The following is an 11,084-nucleotide window of genomic DNA, read 5'->3' as shown; positions in this document are numbered from 1 at the left end:
CTTCTAGACCAGTTCCCACTCGACTTCCTGCGGAACTGTTGTGGGTGGTGATGACGTTTGTCTAGGATGCTCCACCTTCCGGTGTGTGTATGGGTCCCCACAGCAATGCAACTTATCTCAGATTTGCTAGCCATGAAGAAATGGCTCCCTTTACTTTTTGGTACTCAAGAACATTATAAAATATTATTCTCCCGAAGACATTAAAAGTTAGTTTTTAAGTGAAATTTTTAGGTCAGTAATGAGTTTCATTATGGAAAAAAAAATCTGTTTGGGGTTGCATGTAAGCTGTAGGTTCTTGAAAGCAAGTGAAAAATGCCCCCAATCTAATCAAATTTATTTCTGTTCAAGGCTTGAAATAAGCCTGTTCTCTATTCCTTTACTTCCACATATACATGTGTAGATTACTACCCAATAATGTTACATTTACATTTTAATGAGTCTGTTATTTTAAGGATCACATAATTACTTTCAAAATATAGTAATTACTTATGGCAATACAGTAGCTCAGGACAGATTTGTTTCAAAAATGAGTTTTAGGACTGGAGAGATAGCTTAACTTTTGAGGCACTTGCTTGTGAAGTCTAAAGACTCAGGTTCGATTACCCCAGAACCCATGTAAGCCAGATGCACGTGGCGGCACATGCTTCTGGAGTTTGTTTGCAGTGGCTAGAGGCCCTACCTGCCCATTCTTTCTCTTTCTTTATCTCACATAAAAAAAAAAATAAAATATTTTTAATTGAATTTTAGCTACAAATTTTCCTGGAAATAAGTAAAATCCTTATGTAATACTTTCAACAGGTTGAATAAGTGGGGTAACTGTTGGAAACAAAAAGAAAGCTTTTCAGGGCTCCAGGTTCAGTGATGTGGTCTGAGCAGTTATGCTTCTGAGTAGGCAATACTGCATGGTGGCCTTTAGTATATGTCTTTATTTAAGTATTTTATAAAGATCTCTATATAATTGTTCTCCTACATTCTGTGAATTTATATTTGACATTGAGCACATGGTTTCATAAGCATACAAAAACAAAAATGAATGAAGTACTCACACAATGATCTGTATATTGAAAGGATTCAAAACAGTACTTTTCTGTTGCTAAAGTTCACTGGTGGATTTGTGAAGGATCTCCTCTGTACTGGTCATTGTGCTGTGTGACAGGATCCAGGCCTGAGCTAGTGTGTGCACGATTCAGTTTCCCTTAGGGTTATGTCCCTCCATTTCGATTGACCCATTGCTGCTGGCAAAACACGCTCAACTATGGTCCTTGTGTCTGAATTTGTTTTTGTATCTTTCTGGCCCTTCCAAGTTAGACTTGCTTGTAGTATATCATTTTACACTGTTGATTTATTATTCATTACCCGAGTCCATGAGGGAGGCAGGGTTGTGAATTGTACACTGCTGAACCGCTTGGTGACCATGCTTTGTATTTTTAACATGCGTGTTTATATTTGAGAACAAGCCAGGGGTAGTTTTATGCTTTTTTTTTTTCTTTGAAAATGGATTTGTTACCTGAGGGTTGGAGTTGATGACTTTTGTACTAATATGTTTGCTGCTGCTACAAAGAGCTTTGTCAAGCAAGTTGGAGATGGAGGGAGATTAGTTCCTGTACCAAGTCTCAGTGAAGCTGACAAGTACCAACCTCTAAGTTTGGTGGTAAAAAAGAAGCGATGCTTTTTGTTTCCTAGACACAAATTTACCTCAACACCTTTCACACTGAAAGATATTCTCCTAGGAGACAGAGAAATTTCAACTGGTAAGTTTAAATGGTTGGGAATGACTTGTGGGGTTGTATTATCACAAACCTAAAAATAGGATGGTTATATATGTCTTTCTTTAGTAACACATTTTACAAATAAAATCAACTTTTACTATATTAATAGTACTATTATTAAGATGAACAATATGTGGTTTTATGGTATCAAAGCTTTTATTGATTGAATAAAAATTGTTAATTATTTTATAAGTTGTTTTAACCAATTCAGTTTAGAAAATGACATGTTTTTCATGTGTTACGTAGTATAGTATATGATCTTATTTCACATAAACACAAAAATACAAATATAAAAGCAATTTGTATTTTTGTTAAAATTGTAATAACTACCTTTCTTCTCATAGGCATTTTATCTTATCAACGGCTGAATTATAAAGATGAGTTAGATGTTCGTAACCCAAAGTGTATTTTTAAAGCTAGATTATAAAATAGCCAATATGACAAGTTATTACTTATAAACACTTGTTTTTCTTTCACCCAATCAGATATTCTGTTGACTGACCAGAGGATTGGAGTTCATGTTAATTATTCTGCCATTTGTGACTTTTTCATGCAAAATTGACTGAAATGCTCTTTTAAACCTGGTTTGAAATGCTGTCTTTCTCACTAACTTTTGGATAAATGAGTTTTCATTTGTAATTTAACATGATTCCATATAAAATCTATGTAAGATGAGTTTGAGGCATTTAACAGATACTCTGTTCCTCCTCCTAAGGTATTTCATCTTATCAGTTGCTGAATTATGAAGATGAGTCAGATGTTTCACTTTATGGGAGGCGAGGCAACCATATTGTAAATGATGTGGGGATTAATGTTACTGGATCCGATTCCGTCGCAGTCAAAGCTTCCTTTGGAGTAGTAACCAAGCATGAAGTGGAAGTATCAACATTACTCAAGGAAATTACTACACGGTCAGTAGAAGAACCCTAATACACTCCAGTGTTTTCATTAAGTTACTTGGCTATATAAATGTCATTGTGAAGAATCTTTAATATATTTGAATTATATTTTATTAGGATAATTTATTGTTTTGATTTATCTGATACCCTTCAAACTTGTAGTATCTGGAGAAGTTGGGTAAAGGTAGTTACTCAAAAGTAATTTGAGCTGGGCGTGGCATGCCTTTAATCCTAGCACTCAGGAGGCAGTGGTAGGAGGATTGCCATGAGTGAGTTCGAGGCCACCCTGAGACTCTATAGTGAATTCCAGGTCAGCCTGGGCTAGAGTGAGACCCTACCTCAAAATCCAAAATAAAAAAAAGTAATTTGACTTAAAGAAAAATTTCAGGGCTGGAGAGATTGCTTAGTGGTTAAGATGCTTGCCTGCAAAGCCAAAGGACCCAGGCTCAATTCCCTAGGATCCATGTAAGCCAGATGTACAATGGGGCCCATGCATCTGGGGTTCATTAGCAGTGGCTGGAGGCACTGGTGTGTCCATCTCTCTCTTCCTGTATATGCCACTCTCTCCCTTTCAAATAAATAATTTAAAAAATAATTAAAATTTTTTTCAGTTGCTTTATAAACCCATTACAATTTTGCACATTTGTTGCCATGTTGTTGGGTTGTTTTTTTTTTTTTTTGAGGTAGGGTCTCACTGTAACCCTGGCTGACCTAGAATTCACTATGGAGTCTCAGGGTGACCTCGAACTCACAGCAATCCTCCTACCTCTGCCTCCCGAGTGTTGGGATTAAAGGCATGTGCCAACACGCCTGGCTTGTTTGCTACCATTTTTAATTGAAATAATATAAGTCTTGTCTACATCTATTCTAAGAGTCTTCTCCAAAAGGCTCTGAGCCAACAGGAGAAAACATTCGATGGAAGCATGTTTTAGAAAACAGTAGCCAGTTATGGTTGCACTGGCCTGTAATTTTATATACTTGGGAAGCTAAGGCAGGACGATCACAAGTTTAATGCTTGTGTAGGCTACATAGTGAGTTTAAGAGAGCCTGGAAAAATTAGTAAGACCTTTCCCCAAGCTTAAAAAAAAGAAAGGAAGGAAGGAGGAAAGAAGGAGGCAAACTGGGTGTGGTGGTGCACACCTTTAATTCCAGCTCTTGATAGGCAGGTAGGAGGATCTCCTGAGTTCAAGGTCACCCTGACAGTACATAGTGAGTTCCAGTTCAGCCTGGGTTAAAAGAAAAAGGAGCTGGGTGACAAAGCACTTGCTTAGCATGTATAAGCCTGGTTCAATCCCCAGTGCAACAAAACAAAGTAAACAGCAAAAATCCACCCATCTTCATATACATGCAAAACCAGAAGGCAGAATAGAGAGGCAGATTATTCAAACATTGCCCGTGCTTCTATGTCATTAGATATTAGAGAATCTCACAAATGTATACTTTGAATTTTAGAAAAATTAACTTTGACCACAGCTTGATCCGTCAGTCAAGGAGCAGCAGAAAGGCAGTGCTATGTTTGGTCATGGAGAGCATCCGTACCACACGCCAGTGCTCGCTGTCCGTGCACGCTGGAATCCGAGGGGAAGCCATGCGGGTAAAATATGCTCATCACACTTGCTTAGTCATGTTTGCTGTGGGGATTTGCCAAGCATTCGAAGGTTCTAATGAGGTTTGTGCAAAGATGGAAGAGTTACAGTTGTATAGAATTGTATATAGAAATGGCTGTGTTTGGGAATATGGAAAAAAAAAAAAATCCAAGACATCCTAGGGTTTAAAAATTTTTTTTTTGTTTTATTTGTTTATTTGAGAGCAGCAGACAGAGAAATGGGCAGATAGATAGATAGAGAGAATGGTCACACCAAGGCCTCCAGCCACTGCAAATGAACTCCAGACACATACGCCCCCTTGTGCATCTGGCTTATGTGGGTCCTGGGAAATCAAGCCTCGAAACCTGGGTCTTCAGGCTTCACAGGCAAGCGCTTAACCTCTAAGCCATTTCTCCAGCCCCATCCTAGGTTTTAAAATACAATGCAAATTAAACATCATTCCTTGTGAAATAATGTGCATACAGGCCCCCTTTCAATTTGATTACTATTTAAGTGGGGGCTGGGGAGAGGATGGCTCAGTGAGTAAGAGTACTTGTGGCACGCACATGAGGAACTGAGCTTGACCCTCAATATAAAAAGCTGGGTGTGACTGCATAAATCTGTAATCCCAACACTGAAGAAGGTGGAGACAGATTATTGAGGCTTTCTGGTTAGCCAGTCTAACTGCAAAAGGGAAAGCTCAAGCTTCAGAAATAGACTGACTCTGTCTGAAGGAAATAAGATAGAAGAGCAATAGAGGAGGATACCCTGCATCCTCCTCTAGCTTCTGTGTGGGGCCCATGCCTCTACACATGTGTATGCATGCACTACATACACCCCACATACTACAGACACACACACACACACACACACACACACACACACACACACAATGAATATTTAAGTTGCATTCTTTGCTTTTAGTTTTTAAATACTCTATTATTATTTTCTTTGTTTTGTTTTTCGAGGTAGCCCAGGCTGACCTGGAAATCACTATGTAGTCTCAGGGTGGCCTTGAACTCACAGTGATCCTCCTACCTCTGCCTCCCAAGTTCTGGTATTAAAATCTTGAGTCACCGCACCTGGCCTTAAATACTCTATTTTATTTTATTTACTTATTAGAGAGAGAGAGAGAATGGCACGCCAGGGGATCCAGCCACTACAAACAAACTCCAAATGCATGTGTCTCCTTGTGCATCTGGCTTTGTATGGCATGGGTACTGGGGAATCGAACCTGCATGTATAGGCTTCTGAGGCAAGCGCTTTAATTGCTAAGCTATCTTTCCAGCCCCTGTCTTTAATCTTAAATAATATATTTCATATTTGAAGTTTTTAAAATTCAATATATATTTTTATATTAAAAAAACAATTTTTTTTCTAATTTTGTATCATCAGTGATGAAACATGCTTCATTCAATGATGTCTTTTTAAATAAGAAAAGTACAGGCTTGCTTGTGAAGCCTAAGGACTCATGTTTGACTCTCCAGGTACCTCGTAAGCCAGACAAACAATGATGCCAGTGTGCAAGGTCATACATGTGCACAAGGGGCCATATACGTCTGGAGTTTAATTGCAGTTGCTGAGGCCTTGGCATGCCAGTTCTCCCTCTCTCTCTCTCTCTCTTACTTTCATTCTCACTCTCATTCTCTTGCATCAAAAAAGGCCAGTCTGTTGGACTTGCCTCAAAAAAAAAAAAACAAAAAACCTGGAAAACTACATGAGTTTAATTTTAAATTCGACTATGATATTGTTTATCCTTATCATTCAGTGACACTTGGTAATGATTTGGTAGGATCTTGCTTGCCTCAGCAGCACATATACTAAAATTGGTAGGGTTAAATTCAACTGTTAGATGGAATTTTATTCAGCTGTAAAGAGAAATGAAATTATAACATTTCCAGGAAAGTGGATGGCACTAAAATTCATTGCACTAAGTGAAATAGCCAGACTCAGAAAGATAAAGCATGTTTTCTTTCAGATATGGAATGTATATTTAAGTGTGTGTGTGTGTGTGTGTATAGAAACTAGAAGGAGCCGGGCGTGGTGGCGCACACCTTTAATCCCAGCACTTGGGAGGCAGAGGTAGGAGGATCACCGTGAGTTCGAGGCCACCCTGAGACTACATAGTGAATTCCAGATAGCCTGGGCTAGTGAGACCTCTACCTCAAAAAACCAAAAAAAAAAAAAAAAAAAAAAGAAACTAGAAGGAGGACCACTAGAGGGAAGGAAGAGCTCTTGGTGGGGGGGGGGGGAAGACATATGGCATGAAAGCAAAAGGGGGATTACTTGGGGACAGGAAGGAAAACAGCAAGAGGAAAAAAGGAGGGAAAGGTAGTAGAGGAAAGAGAGAAATAAGAACAAAATACACTGACCTATAGATGAATGGAAATGTCATAATGAAAACCATTACTTTGAATGGTAGCTTAAATAAAAAAAAATTAGAGTTCACTGAGTTGAGAGTAAAACATTGGTTACCAGAGGCTGGGGCAGTATGTGTGTGTGTGGCGGTGTTGGTGGGCAGAGATCTCACTCAATGCATTCAGTGTTATCGTCTGACAGGAGGAATGAGTGCTGGTATTCTGTGGAACCCAGGGTGAGTAGATTTAACAATGCCTATTTCTGACAATGATTAAAAGAAAAGAATGTATTTACCATAAAGGAATAGTAAAAGTCCAAGGTGACAGATAGGCTGATTACCTTGAGTTGGTCTCCACCAACATGTACACACTTCAAAACAGTACGCTGGACCTCATAAACATGTGTAAATATTCGCTCAATAAAATCATAAGTTTTTAAAATTATTTTTTAAAAATGGAAAAATTAAACCAATTGTTAGAAAAATTGGCCTAAATGATCATGTCAACTAAGTCTTTAGTTGTAATTTAGCATATTATATATAGCCTGTATAAGGTGACTCAGACACTTAAACCATACTGAGTTCCTTCTCATAAAGATACCGCTTACAGAATTCTGAAGTCTTTGCAAGTAAAGATTCTGTTCACAGTCTATGTTCAGCTGTCTACCATTCTGATGAACACTGATCATTGAGGGGACACAAATGGAAGTATTTACTTGATGGCACTTGCTTTGCAAAATCAATTGCTGGTTTTCCCGAAAGCTGCTGGCAGAGATCTCAGTGGATAGGCAAAGCTGAAAGAAAAGGTTTCTGCCGCAGACAGCATCACAAGCATGGGGACACTGGTCACTGGCTTCAGTATCAGTGTGAGAAGTGCAAGGTCTGCTCTAATGCAGTCCCTCGTACCACTTGGATCTTGGTTTTAAAATTTGAAAGAAGTGTGACAGCTTCCTTGGAGAACTTTAGTTTGGTTTGGGTGGAATTGTTGGAAGAAGATGGTTTGTTTCAAAAAAAAAAAAAAAGCTATGCCAACTCTCTAGGCTTTTTAATAATGCTATTTTATCTTTTTTTTTAAATACAGTTTCATTTTATGGATGAACAGAATCCCAAGGGAAGGGAAAAAGCTATTGTTTTTCCAGCACATACAACCATAGCTTTCAGTGTTTCTGAACTCTTCATTTACTTGGATGGTGCCTTTGGTGAGTGAATAACGTACTTGAAACACAGGTGATTGTTTTTTTAAAAAGAGAATGTAAAAGGAATGACCATCTCTCCCTCCCTTCCTCCCACTCCTCTCATAGTTACAGAAGGTTGATGCTTTCAGTGCTGTCAGTGTTTTAGACTGAAGGAAAGGCTGGGGAAAGCTCTTCCTCCTGCTTACCCAATACCTCTTCTTGCTTCTTGTTGAAGGCTGTCCCATTTAAACTTATAGATGAGTGATAAAATGAGGTCACCTGAGAACATATTCCTTGTGTACATGGGAAGGATGAGAAGTGACCCTCATGGGTATTTTTGGTGGTGACAAAGAGGAATAGGAAGATACCTGAAGTGTCTGGTGCCCAAAGCAGGGCACCCAGTTTTACCTGTGTTAGATGTAAATTTCTAGATGCATATCCTCTTTAAAAACAAACAAACAGCCGGCGTGGTGGCGCACGCCTTTAATCCCGGCACTCAGGAGGCAGAGGTAGGAGGATCGCCATGAGTTCGAGGCCACCCTGAGACTACAGAGTTAATTCCAGGTCAGCCTGGACCAGAGTGAGACCCTACCTTGAAAAACAAACAAAAAAAAACAACAAACAAACAAAACCCAAAAGACAAACAAACAAACAACAACAACAACAAAAAAAAAAAACGGGGTTGGAGAGATGGTTTAGTGGTTAAGCACTTGGCTGTGAGGCCTAAGGACCTAAGTTCAACTCCCCAGAACCCATATAAGCCAGATGCACACGGTGGCACATATATTGAGAGTTTGTTCGCAGTGACTAGAGGCCCTAGCATGCCTATTCTTTTTCTTTCCTCCCTTCCTCTCTCCATCCCTCATATTTTCCCTCCCTCCCTATACTCCCTGTTTTTCTTCCCCTCTTTCTCCCCTCCTTTCATCCCTTCTTCCCTTCCCCTCTCCTTTCTTCCCTCCCTTCCTCCCTCCCTCCCTCTCTCTCAAATAATAAAAATAAAATATTAAAAAAACAAACACTTTAGGGGCTGGGGAGATGGCTTAGTAGTTAAAGTTACTTGCTTGTAGAGCCTGCTGGTATGTGTTTGATTCCCCAGTACTCATGTGAAGCCAGATGCACAAAGTAGCACATGACACTGGAGTTTATCTGCAGCACCAGGAGGCCCTAGGGCTGTCTGTTTGTCAGTCTTTCTCTCTAAAATAAACAAATATATTTAAAATAAAAAAGACACTTCATAAGTATAAGTATCCCTGTACAGTTGTCATCTTGTATAGCAGCTCAGTGTAGCTTGCTGTGGCATTCTACACTCCACAGGTCTTTACTATTAGTTGGCTGCCAGCCAGCACAAGTCTAGATACAACCCAAAAGGACCAGTCAGGAAAGTCTCCTACTTATGGTAATTTGGCAACATTTTTAGGCCTGTTTTTTTTTTTAATCTCTGAGATTATATGAGGAGGGATTAGGAATCTAGAAATAAAACTACATTTTAAGCAAATTTTACTTGGAACCCTTTAGGTATACAGTTTTGTAGTTAAATTATTGAGAAGAGTATAAACTGACATCCATCAGATCTAAACCATCCATACACTTTGGCCTTATTCCTCCAGGATGTCATACTACAGGTATACTGATGCAATTGTGACATGATATAGGTATAAGAACATTCAATTTCTAATAGCAAAATATTGGTAACCACCTTAAGGGAATTTGATAAGTAGTGGTACATCCCATCTATTCAGTAGAATGCTGTGAAGCTATTAAGAATGAAGTAGGACTGGAGAGATGGTTCAGCTGTTAAGGTGCTTGCCTGCAATGCCTAAAGACCAGGGTTGATTTCCCAATACCCATGTAAAACCAAATACACAAAGTGGTAAATATATCTGGAGTTCGTTTATAGCAGCTAGAGGCCCTGGTGTGCACATACATACTCTCTCTCTGTTCTCTGTATCTCTCTGCTTGCAAATAGTTTTTTTTTTTTTTAAGAGAGAAGTATATAGGTTTTGACATATAATCATTTCTAAGTTATATTTTAAAGGAATTTTTATAGTATAGAAGTAGTTTTGGAAACATACACAAAACATTTAACAATGCTTGTGGGGTAGAAGACTGGCTGGGTACAGGGAAGGATAGAGGCTTGTCAGTTCACTGTATCTGCTTTTAAAAAATATTTATTTATTTATTTGAGAGAGAGGAGGGGAGAGGAAGGGGGGAAGAGAAAATGGGCATACCAGGGTCTCTAGCCACCTTGTACATCTGTCTTTATGTGGGTACTGGGGAATTGAACCTGGGACCTTAGGCTTCCCAGGCAAGCACCTTCACTGCTAAGTCATCTCTTCAGCCCCCTGTACCTGCTTTTTATATTCTGAATTGTGTACCATGTGAAAGTATTCTTTTTCCCAAAACTGTGTAAAACTTAGATTTTCAAAGCACAATGAATAGCATGTGCTAGAATTCACTGCCCTATACACTCAATAATACAGGAGTTGTTCTAATATCCTCTCCACTTTGTTTTGTAGACCTTTGTATCACTTCAGTGTCAAAAGGAGGATTTGAAAGGGAAGAAACAACAACATTTGCACTGCTCTACCGACTAAGAAATATCCTATTTGAAAGAAGTATGTCCACTGAGGAGTATTTTAAATGATTTCCCCCCTATATTCATGCATGATGTTGTTTACTTACTAATCCCATCTGTTAAAAAAATTAAATTTAACCTGGGCGTGGTGGTGCATACCTTTAATCCCACCATTTGGGAGGCAGGGGAGGCAGAGTAGGAGGTTTGCTGTGAGTTCAAGGCCACTCTGAGTGCCTTCCAGTGCATTCTAGGTCAGCCTGGACCAGAGTGAGACCCTACCTCAAAAAAACCAAATGAATAAATAAATAAAATAAGTTTAAAAACCAAATTATTGCATGATGGAGTGATCTATTTGTAAGTGCATTTGAGGCTGTATATAGGTTTTTATTTTGACTTCTAACATATTTCTGTCTTTGTCTTCTTAGATAGACGAGTCATGGATGCCATTTCTCGTTCCCAGCTTTACCTGGATGATCTTTTTTCTGACTTCTATGATAAACCTCTGAGCATGGCGGATATTTCCCTCAAGGAGGGGACTCACATCCGAGTCAATTTACTTAATCATAACATTCCAAAAGGGCCCTGCATACTCTGTGGAATGGGGAATTTAAAGAGGGAGACGGTGTATGGGTGCTTCCAGTGTTCTGTTGATGGAATGAAGTATGTGAGACTTCATGCAGTCCCTTGTTTTGATATTTGGCACAAGAGAATGAAATAAAAAGAA

The 11,084-nt window shown here is 39.0% G+C and overlaps 1 protein-coding gene across 2 annotated transcripts; it reads left to right on the top strand.

Annotated features, from left to right (window-relative positions):
• Positions 1-1,540: 1,540 nt before the first annotated feature.
• Positions 1,541-11,084, top strand: Pjvk (pejvakin). 2 transcript variants are annotated; one of them, XM_004660292.2, is made up of 6 exons: positions 1,541-1,751; positions 2,485-2,680; positions 4,121-4,262; positions 7,692-7,809; positions 10,302-10,400; positions 10,786-11,084. In XM_004660292.2, the coding sequence occupies exons 1-6, from the start codon at positions 1,541-1,543 to the stop codon at positions 11,076-11,078; spliced, it is 1,059 nt and encodes a 352-aa protein (XP_004660349.1). In that variant the 3' UTR covers positions 11,079-11,084. The 2 variants fall into 2 exon arrangements, with proteins under 2 accessions (XP_004660349.1, XP_045003802.1); XM_045147867.1 differs by lacking the exon at positions 1,541-1,751 and having other exon boundaries at positions 2,551-2,680; positions 4,142-4,262.

Source organism: Jaculus jaculus, chromosome 4, assembly GCF_020740685.1.
Source record: "Jaculus jaculus isolate mJacJac1 chromosome 4, mJacJac1.mat.Y.cur, whole genome shotgun sequence".
Classification (NCBI taxonomy): domain Eukaryota; kingdom Metazoa; phylum Chordata; class Mammalia; order Rodentia; family Dipodidae; genus Jaculus; species Jaculus jaculus.
The sequence above is the reverse complement of the archived record's forward strand: the minus strand, read 5'-3'. Positions and strand labels throughout refer to the sequence as shown.

Coding starts and splice junctions, on each gene's coding strand:
- Pjvk (XM_004660292.2), top strand. CDS start 1,541: ATGTTTGCTGCTGCTACAAAGAGCTTTGTCAAGCAAGTTGGAGATGGA. Junction 1,752..2,484: donor AGACAGAGAAATTTCAACTG/GTAAGTTTAAAT, acceptor CCTCCTCCTAAG/GTATTTCATCTTATCAGTTG. Junction 7,810..10,301: donor TTACTTGGATGGTGCCTTTG/GTGAGTGAATAA, acceptor TTTGTTTTGTAG/ACCTTTGTATCACTTCAGTG.